General features: G+C 40.9%; 1 protein-coding gene across 2 annotated transcripts; it reads right to left on the reverse strand.

Annotated features, from left to right (window-relative positions):
- Window positions 1–6,183: 6,183 nt before the first annotated feature.
- LOC307254175 (uncharacterized protein) lies at window positions 6,184–11,461 on the reverse strand. 2 transcript variants are annotated; one of them, XM_080032444.1, is made up of 9 exons: window positions 11,381–11,461; window positions 9,314–10,011; window positions 9,113–9,184; window positions 8,786–9,001; window positions 8,218–8,271; window positions 7,978–8,088; window positions 7,749–7,835; window positions 7,540–7,614; window positions 6,184–7,325 (listed from the first exon to the last, which is right to left on the reverse strand). In XM_080032444.1, exons 5-9 carry the CDS (start codon window positions 8,237–8,239, stop codon window positions 6,514–6,516), a joined length of 1,107 nt encoding a protein of 368 aa, XP_079888570.1. In that variant the 5' UTR covers window positions 8,240–8,271; window positions 8,786–9,001; window positions 9,113–9,184; window positions 9,314–10,011; window positions 11,381–11,461; the 3' UTR covers window positions 6,184–6,513. The 2 variants fall into 2 exon arrangements, with proteins under 2 accessions (XP_079888570.1, XP_079888569.1); XM_080032443.1 differs by lacking the exons at window positions 8,786–9,001; window positions 9,113–9,184; window positions 9,314–10,011; window positions 11,381–11,461 and having other exon boundaries at window positions 8,218–8,767.
- Window positions 11,462–15,384: the final 3,923 nt, after the last annotated feature.

Consider the following 15,384-nt stretch of genomic DNA (forward strand, 5'->3'; position numbering starts at 1 on the left):
TGCCCTGTTTTCCATAGATGGACAGAACTTTGGCAGGGCAGTAAATGTACTTCCCAGCAAGTCCAGGGAAGCCTGTGTGGACATGTGGACTGCTGGGGCCCTGCTTTAGTTCCAGCCGACAGAACCGGCACTTTCGACCTGTCGGCTCCGTGGCGGTTCTTTTCCTCTTCTTCTCCACTTTCTCCTCCACCCTTTTTTTGTGGCATCCAGTTCCCGCTGGAAGAACTCTGTCCCGGCAAAGTCGTTGAATGGCATCCTAGGGCCTGTCAGACCTTCAGCAGTGTATGTTTTGAAAACCTTGGTGGAGCAGTAGAAGTATCTGACAGACCCTTGCTGATAAAATAAATGGACTGATGAACCATCATTTTCATACCTGGACTTTGGCTGGCCACAGGAAAGACAGGTTTTTTTTTTTTTTTTTTTTTTTTTGTGTGGCTGTGCTGTTGTACTGCCATTATGCCTTGAACCATTTTCTCAAGGGACTCCTAAGTGATGGGTTCTGCGGTCTGAACGGGTGAAGGTGGTTTTGTGACTTCAACAGGCATTGTGACAACTGGCACACTGGTAGTCTGACTCCCCTCAGTCAGCGCACAGTTGCTGCCTGTCTTAAAGCCCTTCTGGTGTAGTGTTCAAAGACGAGCTAGTGTTCAATAGCTTGCTCAGGTGCTTTACATACTGTGCTATATGTAGCTTTGTTGTTGGGTGGAGCAAGCTATATGGATCTTTGGCTGAGTTGTGAACCAGGGTGGCATAATCCTGGTCCACAAGCTTTAGCATGTCCTTTTGTCCGTGATATTTATTGAGGATGTTGTCGATGCATTGCCTCATAGGTGCTGGCCAGCGCTTGTGATCCAACACAAAGGTTCTCCCTCCTGACTTGACAGGTCCAGTGCGAGCTGCAGTCGGTGATGTCAGCAGAGGCAAAGGCGGCGGGCTTGTGGTTCCTATAACCACAAAAGACAGTAAGTGTACAGGTCAGGTGAAATAAGTAAATAAGATCCCTTTGTTGTCACATCTCTAAGAAAATAAATATAAAACACTGATACAGCTATTTAAAAAAGAAAATAATAATTTAGTAATCATTTAGTCCGCTTTAGTTTACCACTAAAGCGGACAGGTGGAGCAGATGAGGAGTTGATGAGGAGTTGTTGAGGAAGTAAGGCTGTGTCGGTCTGCTGTGTGTGTGTGTGTGCGTGTGTGTGTGTGTGTGTGTGTGTGTGTGTGTGTGTGTGTGTGTGTGTGTGTGTGTGTGTGTCCCGCTCGTCAGAGGGAGGCGGGGTTTAGTCGGCTCTGTGCACAGTCTTTACCACTAAAGCGGACAGGTGGAGCAGATGAGGAGTTGATGAGGAGATGTTGAGGAAGTAAGGCTGTGTCGGTCTGTTGTGTGTGTGTGTGTGTGTGTGTGTGTGTGTGTGTGTGTGTGTGTGTGTGTGTGTGTGTGTGTGTGTGTGTGTGTGTCCCGCTCGTCAGAGGGAGGCGGGGTTTAGTCGGCTCTGTGCGCACGTAAGCTACTATACCTTGTGAGAGACCGCATTGAGGTCTACAATCAATGCAGGGTCAAAAACAGCTTGTAGGCAAACCCCTGGCTGCTTTAAATCTACCAGGCGCTGGTAGTTCCACCGTGCAACCCCCGTCATCCCCTGTGACCCACTTTGCCTGATGAAAGTGGTACCCCTCCTGCTGTGATGTGCCTCTGATGGGAATCCAAACACTTTTTCACCCTGAATGTGGTTCAGCTGTAATGTGCCTACATTCCTGTACAGGATCCCACCTTCCACCTCTGCATCACTCAGGCAGCCTCGCAGGATGTGCACACGCTGAATCCGCCAGATCTTCAGCATGGAGGGCTTGAACAGAGGAGCACCATTTGGGTCTGTGGCAAGGTGGAAATGCTGGAAAACTCCCTCCACTCTCTGGACCAGCTCTTCCGGCTTGGGAATCTTGATTCGGCAGTGTTCACGGATATGTTGTTTGGTGGGGTTGCACGGTTGAATGTTGCAAAATCCTTCAGCCTCTGCAGGTCTTCTTGATCCACCACAGAAAAAGCAGCGGACAAGAATTGAGCAAATGAGCTGTAAAGAGCATGATGTTCTGAAACACACTCACGGAGGAGACGCCTCATGCAGTGGAACAAGTCCAACTTGATAGTTATATCTTGGTTGAAGTCGGACCTTGAAGCACATGCATTCAGCAGATTCCCATGAGATGATTGAAACAATGGCATCAGTTGTTCTCCACGCCTCCCAGCTCAGATGCTCTCCTGCTAAGGATTCTGCCACCTTGAAGGATGCACAGCAATCCCTAAAAGAAACAAAACAAAGTATATCAATGAAATGTTAAAAGAGTCTTATCACTTTGTGTACTCAAATGCATTCAGCCATGACAATAATATTTGTATTAATAAAAAAACTTATTATAATTGTGTGCGAAAGTCCTTCATCAAACTGTTAATGTATGTATGATAAAGGGAGATGTAAAAAAACGAATATGGGCTATTCACGTTCATCAATAATAAAATGTATTTTATAAAAAGGCAAAAAAAAAAGATTACCTGTCAACCCAGTGCCCAGTGCAACCTGTCAATCCAGTGCTCGTTCATCACTGCATAGGATGACATGGTCCCGGATACGAAAGTGACCTTCCTGGCCACTTTGCGGGTGTGATCTGAGCGGAAAGCCTGCCCAAAGATGCCCTGCATGAGTGTTTTGATCGCTCCCCCTCCTGGTGCTGGTACTCATAGGGCCGGTTTCATAGACAAGGCTTAAATCTGAGACTAAAATGCCTGTTTGAGCTGGATTAATTCAAAGCTACTTGCACATACTGTGTAAAATAGTCCTAGATTAAAGATATTCTGGATTAAACAAAGCCAATTGCAATACGAACGACTAGAGCTACTCAAGGTCTAAATTTGAGTTTAAATTAATCCTCCAAAGAGGCAGGTTTAACTTCAGTTTAGTGGTGTTTGTGAGAGAGCATGGACTCTCAATGAAGACCAACTCCCACTGCAGAGGCCAGCCAGAAGAGTACTTGTGGATAGGTCTTATCCAAAACATTTATTTGATGAACTTACATTTCAAGAACGCTTTCAATATGGAAAATGTACTGAAAATAACAACTTTGCTTGAGTTTATTAGATGGATGCATTTAAATTGAAGATGTATTCAGCATAATACAATGAGTGTCTAAAACAATTCTGTTTTCAAATGTGGTTGATTTAAAATACTGACACACATGAATAACAAAATGACAAAACACAACATGAACACCTTTTATTCTACTTATATCTTCACTGTGATTAGTAATCACAATTGTCTCAGTACTGTATCTTGTTTGAATCATAGCTCTCTCTTCCAACTTCATGTCATACAGTTTACGCTCTCTGGACTTTCTTTCCACCTCTGTCCCCAGAACCCGTACTGAGTTTGGGAAGAGGGCTTTCATGTACTCTGCTCCCTCCGCCTGGAACACTATTAAAAAACACTCAAATTGCAGGAACTCATCACTATGAATGATTTTAAAACTCGACTCACATGTTTTTTAATGGCACATTTTGGAGTGTGTCAATGTTTCACTGAATAGTATTTTATCATTGTCTCAAAACTGTTCTTCTTTTTCACCCACTGGAATGTATTTGTCTGTTTCCTTCTTCTTTATGTTTGTCTTATATTTCATTCATTCTAGCTGCAGCCACTTTGGCCAGGCCTTGCTCGGAAAAGAGGTCATTTGACCTCTAGCAATTTTGCCTGGTAAAATAAAGATTAAATAATGTCCAATTCCGCCTGTAGAATTTTCATTTTCATGTCATACTTCCTTCAGATATTGCATTTTCTGTTCATGGAATTCTCGGGCTAACTTTCATGAAACGTCATCTTTTTAGTCCTTTGTTGAAAGGTTGTGGCAAGCTCTTCTTTAAAGCGAGAGTCGGGTTTTTCCACAGTCTATCAGTGCAGATATCATTAAATATAATGTCAAAATTATAAATGAGAAAGATGTGAAATACCGATAATAATGAAGATAACCTGAAGTTGGTGTAATGTTCTCTTAGTAACATTTTCATTAATTGAATTTGCTGCAAATTGCGGCCCAACTATTTATTTGCAGTCCCAGCAGTATGGCTTTTAGATTCAATAACCGGATGGTTTCAAACAATTTTTTTTTTCATTAAAGTTTATTGACAGGATTTTTTTTAGCCTCTGCAATTGTTTTTTCTCACAAGCAATGGTGTTTCTGCTCCACTCCGGGTTTTTATGATCACCATTGGACCAGCAGCATGTGGGTGGGCCGTACCCACCCAAATGTGGGCTGTGCCCACCTAATAAAAAATAAATAAATAAAAATTAAAAAAAATTTAGGTGGAAGTCCAGACCCACTATCGGACGGACCTGTTCATTCGCTGTCCAAGAAAATGTCAAATAAAATTCAGACAATTAATTAATACTAAAGAATATACCATTACCATGCATTGCTTCTAATCGTATTATTAGGTGGGCAGGACAGCCTGCCTCCAAGTTACCCAGTGTGTGGTCACTGGTCAGCAGAGCCGGCCCGAGTGAAATGAGCGGTTGCTTAGGGGGCCCCCCAATTTTTTTTTTGTTTGTTTGTGTGTTTGATATCAACATCATATTATGTAAATGTAAATTAACATACAATAAAAGGAATACAATGTTTTGGTAGATAGTTAATAGCTTAATATTTGCATCAGTTCATCTGGGAGGTAATCCGAGGTTAACTGATCACGTCACGTTCAAGTCCATGGCATGCACAATGTGTATTGAGTTTATTTAAAAATATTTGAAAATGGGGCTGCCCTCAGTTGCCCATGCACTCTGTATAGTCTATACCCTATTTCAACCTCGTCTGTGGAAAAAAAGATAACTGGACAACAGAGTTCTTCTGCTTCGTTCCTCACACTGCATTTAAATGAATTCATTATATTACAGAAAAATATGTCCCGTAAAAGAAAAAGAGCACCAAGCCCATCCCAGAGGACCCTGCATAATATTTTATTTCAAATTTATATTTATATGGAAAATCCATGTGTCTTTCTTCAATAGCTTCTAATTCATCCGACCCAGTGTCTCCAAATTATTTGTTCACACAAAATTCCTCAGATTTAGCCTCTTAATTTTCCTCTCAAAGTGCACCAGATTCATGCATTTCACTTTAACCCATAAGAACCCGCACCCAGTTCTAAAATATGAGGGATGGAACACAGACTAAATAGACCACATAGAACACATTTCTGATGTTTTCTCAATTTTTTTGGGAAATCTTAATTTTTTTTAATCCAAAATATTATCCAAACTTTTTTTTTGAACCCTAATATTATAATGTGTTGTCATTCATTTTTGTTTAGATTTGTTCAAATGTACTTTGAATTTAGCAAAAGAACATATATTAATTCAAAATAAATGAAACACTAAAATTAATTGATTAGCTTATTATTACCATTTTTGTTATTGTGACAAATACGTCACTCCAACATTTTTTGACTATTTTGAGGCTCACGGCCCGATGTGACGTATACGTCACAGCGATATTTACCTAACTTGTTCTATATAAAGTTGTTAATGAAATATGGTCAGACAAGGTTAAATGTAACACAGGACACCCTATTAAAGCATTAGAAGTGTTAAATGGGTTTTAACTCACCTTTAGTAACAAAAAACAAGCTTTTGAAATTTGCTAATTTCTCTAATTGTGTGCAGCAGCACTTCCTGTCACATGGCTGTCACATGACAACCACACCAGGATGTTGAGTATATGTCACTAAGGGACTTAATGAGTAAAAATCTAGTATGAGGAAAATTTTGGGACATTCAAAGTGTGTGTAACCTGGATGTCACCGTGGGTCCTTATAAAAGGTAAAACAAAATCTCCCGGGGGGGGGGGCATACCCCCGGACCCCCCTAGCAGGGTCGTGACCTCGGCTGGCTACTATCTTCACCCAGCTGGACATAGGAGCCAATAGTGGAAAGACTATATATCTATATAGTGTGTATAGTATACAGGTATAGCTCTGGACTACCACCATCCAGGTTGCCCAGTCCCAAAGCTTTCGCTTCAATCAGCTCAGGCCTACAGTTAATACTGCGATTAAAAAAAAGATACATTATGTTGTATATATGTATATTATATGTTATTCATAAACATTTTGGAAAAAAAACATGCAAGAATCAAATCTCCCACACAGCAACAATCAAAGTTTATTTGCATATTGTGTTCTACACAATTCACAGTAAATGTGCCAAAAAGCAGACGCATAGATCTTACAAGGGCAAAATATTTCTGCTTGCGCACTCTGCGCGTGCTCGCATCTTCGGTCTCTCTGCCCAGTGTGCCCACCTAAAATTTCTACAGGCCCACCCAAATCTAACTGTCTAGAACCGGGCCTTACTTCCCTTACTCCAGGACTTCATAGTCTCAGACTAACTAAGCCAAACTTAAGCCATATCCATGAAAGTGACTTAAACATCCCAGTTTAACTAGTCCACATTAAGGCCTACTCCTGGCTTAATCTAGGCCCTGTCTGTGAAACCGGCGTAGGCAGTCAGTCAGGTAGTGTGAAGAGACAGAGATCCCGTTCCAGCCATCTGAATCTCCATACTCGCCAAAGGGAGCTGGATTTGTGCCCTTCCCTGCTTCACCATCGATGATAGTTTGGCAGCTGAGGAGGTAAGCCAGGTTAGCGCGTTCATACTTCAGGTGCATCATCTCCAGGACCAGTTTAGCTATTCCAGTGGGAGAGTTGCCCGTCAGTCGTAGCTTATTCAGTACTGACTTACAAATTGCCTTCTTGTATGTGAGTACTGCTGGCAACAGGTTTGTAAACCTCTGGGGAAGTTTTTCCAGCCAGATCGGGTTGTCAGCGTACCACCTTTTCCGGCAAACTTTGCAGCACAGCCTGGATGACAGCAGGTAATAGTGTCCGGTTAGTCCGACGATAACTCGAGGTCTGCCAACACCTGCAGAGGCAACTTGAGCCTGAGCGCAACCATCTATGCAAGGCAGGGTGTAATTGTTCCTCAGCCTAACCATTATGTTATCATTCTCTGGCTTCCATATAAAAAAGGGGTGAAGTTGAAAGTACTTGGGGGATGGAAGCTCAGAGATGCTATCGATTAACTCAGGCTGAGGAGGGGAACGCCACAATGACAGCATCTTCATGGGGTTGCGCACAGGGATGCAGCCTGGCCAGAGACCCAGGGATTCCAGCTCACTCTTCATCCAGATCCTCTGATGCTGTGAACAGTTCCACTGACTGATGTCATGGTCACAGGAAGGAAGTGGAGCAGAGGCACGGCTGGGGACAGGTGATGGCTGACCTAGTCAGACAAGAATAAAAACACAGAAAATCATCAAGATTTTGTATGTGACTTGCTGAATCAGTAACTTTTTTTAATTCACTTCTTAAAATACATTTTACATATTTGGTATTTGCTCCTGTTTCTTATTTCAAGTCACTTTGTAAACCATTGTTTTTAAAGTTGATATACAAATAAAGCTATTATTTTTGTTCATACACACATAAATACTTACTTTGAGCTATTGGTGCACTTAGTGGCAGAGGAGGTTGTGTGGGTGCTGCAGACGCCTCAGGAGAACTCTGATGTTCTATATAGAATAGTAAACATTTCATTATTTTTAACAGGAAGATAAAGAAAAAAATATATAAAGGTACTTTACAACATTTATGAAGGACACTACATAAATATTTTTCAAAGGTGAATACAGGTAAAATAACACACCTGGAGCTGTGATGACTGTCTCTGTTGGCGGTGACATCAGCTCCTGGGGAAGAGGGACAGGTTTCTTCACAGCTGGCAGAGCTGGGGCTGCAGGGAGGGAAGGTCAACAAAAAGCAATCAATTAATGGTCTGGGTTTTGAACTGAAATAAACAAGGCATGTTAGAAAAAAAGTTTAAATGTACACAACATAAATATTTTTCAAAATTGAATACAGGTTAAATAACACACCTGGAACGATGACGGCCGTCTTCGATGGCAGGGGAGCTTCTGTTTCTGGCATTAAAAACATCAGCTCCTTAGGAAGAGGGACAGGTTTCTTCACAGCTGGCAGAGCTGGGGCTGCAGGGAGGGAAGGAAGAAGGACCATAAAAAGCAATCAATTAATGGTCTGGGTTTGAACTGAAATAAGCAGAGCATATGTGAAAAATAGTTTAAATGGATAAACAGAAATATGTAAATTGCATTTACCATCTACTTCTGAAGCCGTCATCTGAGTTTCCGTGAACAGTGAAGCAGATGGTACTATGACGAAAATAGTAATGTTAGTCATTTATATTTTGGCAATATACAAAAATCGGTGTTATATATTATAGGAACAAACTACCCATCTTTTACTTCACCTGCTTTAGCAATATAGTGAAACAATACATGAATGTAATGTTTCTTACATAAATAATGTAGATTATATTTCATTCATACACATGCGTTTGATTTATTATGGATTAGAATTCAGTTTTCAGTCACTACAATTTAGCCTAAGCAGGGGAAGCAAGATGGCACACTGCAAACATGCATTTGTCTGTTAGAGAACAAGGCGGTTTGTTATATACAGCTCCGGCAACAGAGAGAGACCACTCCAAATCTTTTGTTTCACTGGTTGTACTATATGAAGGTATTCGTTAAAACTGTATGTCTAACACATTCCGAATAAAAATATTGTAATTTAGATCATTTCAATAATGGATGTAGAAAGAGTGATGTACTAAAAATGTGTGGTGGTCTTCATTCTTGTAGGAAAATAAGGATTTGTACTTACCAACATCATGACTGGTAGCAATTCATAGTCACTAGGACTCTTGGTAGAACACCAGAACACAAACATGATAACAGACAGGTAGAACTCATGCTTCATGTTGGGATAATAATTCATGTTCCCAGAGTTGTCTGTTGATGTGTGACATATTTGTTCAGGAACCTCTTTGCCTTGGTGTTGCCTGTCGTCTGGTGGGGGACAATGATGATGCAGAAGTAGCTGGAAGACACACAAAACTTGTATTTATATATATACACTGCAAAAAAGCTTAACTGTAAATTGTTTCTGAATGGTTAAGTAGTAACAACAAGGAGGCTAATGTTTACTTACATCTCTGCACATGCTGTTTAGAAGGAGAGATGGTCAGCATTGCTCTCTCCAGCTCTTCATCTTCATCCATCACTGTGATGCAACAGACAAGAAGGAGAATGGTAAATGGTGCATGATTCTAGTTAATTCCATTTGGTGCTCTTATAAACCAACATGTACTGGTACATCTTTTTGTCAAAACAAACGGAAAACAAGGCCCACCCATGGATCTGGCAGGAGCTGGTGAGGTGTGTGTTGAAGAGGAGCCAGAGGCTGACTGTAGCTTCTTCAGCAGATATTTTTTTAATTTATCCATTTTTGTTCCAGGAGCACAGCTTTTTTTTATCATAAAGGATGCATAGCCATCATCCCTGCTTTCCCAAATCTCTCGCCAGGTGTTTTTTGCACGAGAGCCAAAACCGACCAGCTGGTCATCCTCTCCTGTTGCTGCTGCTGCTGTCAAACCTGGCCTCTGTGATAGATAGTTTAGAAGTGCTTGGACTTGGCTAAAACTGAGGGCATACATTTCAAATGAAAGTAAGCTGTCCTTGCTGTGTCCCTCACCCATGAATACTCCTGCAGCCTCTTCCTTTTCTTTACTCCTGATTAGGTCAATTGTGTACCCGATGTCATTCTCCAGGAGCCAACGGAAAGATTTCCCGTTGTACTTTCCAAACTGTAGGATGTACTCTCCAAACACCTCTGCTCTGTCCGAGGCATCACCTCCTCTCTGACGGACCACAGTCAGGGCATTTTGTCTGACCACCTCCTCCTTCAACGGGGCAGACTTGTCCTGCAGTGCTGGGTTGTCCTTTAGTAGTTTTGCTGCTTCGGTTGGGTCCTGGCGGAGATACCCACGGGGACCAGTGCGGAATGAAACACTGATCCTCCCGGGGAAGAAATTTTGCTTTCGCATTTTTCTGTAATGAAAAAAAATATTTGGTTATTTAATATGTTAAAGAGAGGAATTGTTTTGTTTTTTTAAACACAGGTGTTGGTATGTATGGGCTCAATGGGAAGCAGGATTATTGTCAGAATATGAACACTATTTGTGTCTGGATCTTGATTTCATGTCTGCTTTTCTTTATGTCCTATATGTCCTGTGAGTGACAATGAACTGTGTTTAAGGGGCCCTTAACCCTGTTACCCTTGACTGTTTAAACGTCAACATGGCCATTTTAAGGTGAACGTATGTAAACAGTCTCCTTTAAAGTAGAGATGACAGAACTTGGTGTAGTGAGTGATATCCTTTGAACCTACTGTCTATGCCTTTAAAGTAGAGATGACAGAACTTGGCTCACTTTGTTCCTTTGAACTGTGTTTGCACCCAAATCCTGGTTGAAGTCCCCCCCCCCCCCCCCCACACACACACACACACTCCCTCCCTCCCTCCCTCAGCATCGTGAGAACCAAAAGTAACACCTAGGTGTGAATTGACTTAAGTTTGACATCAAAGCTACTTTTTCTTTTGTTGAGATTTTCATGTCTCAATTTCAGTGTATTTTCAACAAAAAACAACATTTAATTACCTCTCAGCATTTCCTACATTATTATATAAACGTGATTGGTGTAAAATAAAGCATGCATGACTGGTAGGCGTGTAGGCCTACACAACAGCATGACACAGTATGCAATTCCCTCAGAGTTGTTTGCAATGTAAAATAACGATATCAGCGTTTAAAATATGACAGCTCAGTTAAACTGTCTGTATTGTGTTTTTTTTTATTTTTAATCTCAAAGACAGAATGCATGATAGCGGGGAAAGTGAACGTTCCAAGCGAGCCGTTTTGAAGTTACTTTCGCCTGTAACTTTATAATGGCGACTGAACGCACAACGTTATGTCGACTGGAAGCCGTCGACATAACGTTGTAGTAAGTGTAAACAGAACGAAAGTACACGATACAAATGAAGCACGTCCATTCGTAGCTGGTTTCATTTATCCACCGTCATTTTGACTGTTTGTGTAAAAAAGCACCCAGCGTATATTTATCTTTAACCGCAAAACGGCGTGACTTATTAACGGTAGTAAACGCCATACTCCCATATGTTAACTCACGACAATCATTAGAACTTTAAAAATTTAATTCCACGAACATTTGACGGCTCAATGTGGCAGTAGGCTATATTCGCCGTAATTCATCATACATTGCAATGGGCAACTTTAATACTGTTCACGTAGCCTAAACGGGAAAACTTCAGACGGCGCTGAGATAAAATATCACTACAGGTCCGTTCATCGTACATTGTTTAATTCAACATATCATAACTTTATAATGTAAATCACTTACTTTTGAACTGTGATAGTCTCTTCAAGACTGCGCGAGCTGCAGACAATTCAAACTCCAGGCGAATACTGACCTCCTATTGACTGACAAGCGAGCCCATGAGAAGCCGGAGGCTGATAGCCCAGCCCCGCCCGCCCAAACGACTCCAAAGCAAAGCGCCACGCGCGGCCAAAAATATATTACATCCGTAGTGCGATATTAGACGATAGAGAATGCATTGTAAAAAGTTAAGGGAGATGTAAGGGGAAAATAGCGCCTCCCCAAATCTCAATAGTGGCCGAAAATATATTACATCCGTAGTGATTTAGCACTACCGTAGGGAATGAATGGAAATCTGTTTAGGGAGTTTTAGCTGAAGAATCCACGAAGACGTGGATAGTTGGCACAGCCTGACAGCCAATGAAATTGCAGCACTGTCCCCTGCTGATCACTCAAAGTTTTCAGGTTCGAATCCCAAGTCAGACAAAAGATTAAGTTTAGAACTTCAGAATAAATAACTTAAATTCGTTGTATGGACATAAAACACTAAACCAAAACTACACTGGACATTTAAATGCAGAATTAGCAATGCTATCAACCAATAATATTAAAATAATTTGATTCTATGTGTAACATGTTTAAAATGCAACTATTTTTTCAAACCCAATATATTTAATGATCAATAAACATTATTTACTTGACACAGACATAAATGGATCAAATGAGTTGTTTATTAAAACATCTTCACAACAATGACAGCTGGATTTCAACAAACAAAGAGTCACACAACAACAATACTATAAATCAACTCTATCAAATCCTTTCACACATATGAAATACTCGCTGATACATTATTAAGGGGCTATAAAATAAAGAATCCACATCAGGTTAAAATAAAGGAGCCGCAGAGGAGTAATGATTCATTACATTTAAAAAGACTATTTTCAAATGTAAGGTCTTCTGTGTAAAGATTTAGCTTGTCCCAATACATGATGTCAGATGCAGCATGCCGAAAAATACCCAGATGTCCTACTACAACCTGTAGCAATTTTCAGTGTGCAAACCAGCAGCTTTATGGAGATTCTGACCCACAATCAATCTACACAGCGGAAGTGACGTCACATGGACTGAGCCTCCCAGAGAAAACAACCAGCAATTTGAGTGATATACAGTCAAGTCCAAGGCACTATGTTACGACAACATTTAAAAGTACTTCCCAATAGTAGCATACTGCATGCCAACTATGTATGGTCAGCTGCAGTACGTAGAATAGAAAAAAGAAAGTGCACAGGGTTTGGAACGCAGGACATCTTCATGAGGTTGCACACAGGGATGGAGCCATCCAGAGAGCCAGCTATTCTCTACTGCTGTGAGCAGCACGGTCTGACATCACAGCCACAGGAAGGAAGTGGAGGAGCGGGACGGCCGGGATAGGCGGCGGACCTAGTCGGACAAGAATCAAGACAGCAAATGTTTAAGATTTTGTATGTGACTTCATATGATGTCTTTGGCAACCAAATCAGTAACATGTTCAGTGGCGGCTCGCCCATAGAGGGCGATAGGGCGCCGCCCTCCTTGAGCCATATCAGCAAAAAACGAAAATATAATAATGAATAATAATGATGTTTTTTTTTTTTTTTTGTATTAATAATCATAATTTATGATTTCAATACAGTTTTTACCTGCATCTAAGTCTGAATATCATTGTACAATCAGCGTCTGTGCTCTGTACCGTCACTCTGGGGCGATGTCGGGCTGGTTGAGAATCGCCCCCAGCGCTCTCATAGACATCAATGTAAAACTTTTTTTTTTCAAACTGCAAGCCTCGCAATGCAATCTCTATGGGTTCCAGGGGTGCTCGCCCTAACGTGTTGTCGTCATACGTACAGTAAACAATAAACCAATTACAGTGACTGATACAGTCACATGTCCAGTATGCAGCCCAGAGCGGTCATATTCAAGACCAACACAACTTTATATCAACTCAGGCTAGGCTGGCAAGCTACTTACTTGATCGGACTCGGACTAGGTCTTTCCCAGACAAAATGTAACCATCAAGCAAGTATCTACCAAGATGGATTGGGGGATCTTATAAACGCGGATTTTCACGGGGCTCGTTTGAACGGCTAACGAGGCTAGCAGGATGCTAATGCGCTAACGCTCTGTCCTGCTGCCGCTGCATGATGATATGGACTGTATACTGGCTTTTTATCCATCCTGATGGCAGCACAGAGACCGCATGGATAACTTTGGGTGTCACCCCTATGCATCATCTCTCAGAAAAGGTAAAACAAACATTAAACATCAATCTGCATATACGAGCCAGCGCCGTTCAACAGCTGATCGGCTATTGAACGGCGATCAGCTGTTGAACGTCGTTTAGCTGACAGCTGCTTTCACCGTCCGACATAAACCCGCCTACCAAGTGCTGTAGACAGTAGTAACCCAAACCAATGTGATGATTAGCACTGTTAATGTTGCACATGCTATGCCAGCATCCATTTTTGTCTCCTAACTTTTAAAGGAAGCCTATCTGAGGAGCACACTGGTAGATGACAAGTTATCTGTGATGGCCACAGCCGGATAATTAAATCATTTTAGAGCTAAAATAATTTTATTCAAGAAATTAACAAACTTAATTTCCAAAAATACTGTACAGTGCAATGCTTGTCTAATGTTGCCAGAGTGGTTATGCCAGATGAACAGGAAAAACAAACAGTTAAATGCAATATGACATTGTCATATGCTATCTGATTTAGGTTAATTTTGGGTCATATTTCCCATCATGGCAACAATTGCCCCCCCTGAGATTATTGTCAGGAGCCGCCACTGAACATGTTAATACTTACTTTGAGCTCTCTTTGCTTATGGTGACAGCGGAGGTTCAGTGGTTGCTTCAGATGGCTCAGTAGAACAGACGTTATGTAAAGAATATTAAACATTTCATTATTTTTCACAGGAACATACAGAAAACATATTAATTGACATTTTACACAGTTTATTTTCAAGCTAACATGCTTATAAGGAAGTTTTCTATGTGCTCTGACTGTGAAGTGCTCTTTGTTTCGAACATCACACCGTTATATACTGCTCAGTTGTGGTCTAACTGTTAAAAAAGAGTATGCAGAGGTTCAAGGTAGCATGGATAAGTCCGAACACCAAATAATTGAAGCCCTAGTCCCCTCTGAAAAGCTGATATAAGGTTTGGACGGCATTGGTGCAATAGCCTGTTTATCCTAAATGCCAATATGCATTTTTTTATGTATTTCCTTTTGTATACTATGTATACTGATGTGTTATATGGTCATGTATCTGCAATAAAGCGTTATCATTATAAAGACAGTACATCAATATTTTAAAAATGTGAATACAGGTTAAATATCACACACCTGGAGCTGTGATGACCGTCTGTGTGTTAGCTTTATAATGTTACAGGCATTATTATGTATAAATAAATACAAATAAGAAGGTCCCCAGCACTTTTACTGTCTGCATAGTATCACTATATTTGCCTAGATCGTAAATTACAGGTCTGCCTTTCTTTCTCCCCCATGACTTAAGTAACAACTACTGTAGGCCTATGTGTACATTGTCTTAACATTTTGGGCATCTCCGATATCAAAGCACTATTTTTTTTAAAACTTGTGCTGAGATTGTTATCTTTAATTTGGAGTTAATTTACAGCATTTATTTACCTCTCATCATTGCCTAAACATATTATAAAAACGTAAATGATGTAGTAAAATAAAGCATGCATGACAGGTAGCTAGGCCTACATAACATGAAAGAGTATGAAACCCCCTCACAGAGTTGTTTGCTATATGGGCTATATATGGACTAACAGCGCCCTCCCAAATCCCTTTAGTGGCCGAAAATATATTACATCCGTAGTGCTTTAGCACTACCATAGGGAATGAATGGAAAACGGTTTAGGGAGCTAAATAATCGGCTATGTTTCGCAAACTCTGCGTTATGCAAAAACCCATAGCACTCATGGCTTCTCCTAGGATATCACACCTATTAAAGGA

Source organism: Ammodytes marinus (genome assembly GCF_949987685.1).
Source record: "Ammodytes marinus genome assembly, chromosome: 8".
In the NCBI taxonomy this organism is placed as follows: Eukaryota; Metazoa; Chordata; class Actinopteri; order Uranoscopiformes; family Ammodytidae; genus Ammodytes; species Ammodytes marinus.

What these genes read in the sequence shown, in the direction of transcription:
- LOC307254175 (XM_080032443.1), bottom strand. Translation starts at nt 8,299, where the DNA reads ATGACTAACATTACTATTTTCGTCATAGTACCATCTGCTTCACTGTTC. An exon ending in GACGGCCGTCATCGTTCCAG is followed by an intron (nt 7,836 to 7,977) that starts GTGTGTTATTTA and finishes CCCTCCCTGCAG; the next exon opens with CCCCAGCTCTGCCAGCTGTG. An exon ending in GACAGTCATCACAGCTCCAG is followed by an intron (nt 7,615 to 7,748) that starts GTGTGTTATTTT and finishes TATTCTATATAG; the next exon opens with AACATCAGAGTTCTCCTGAG.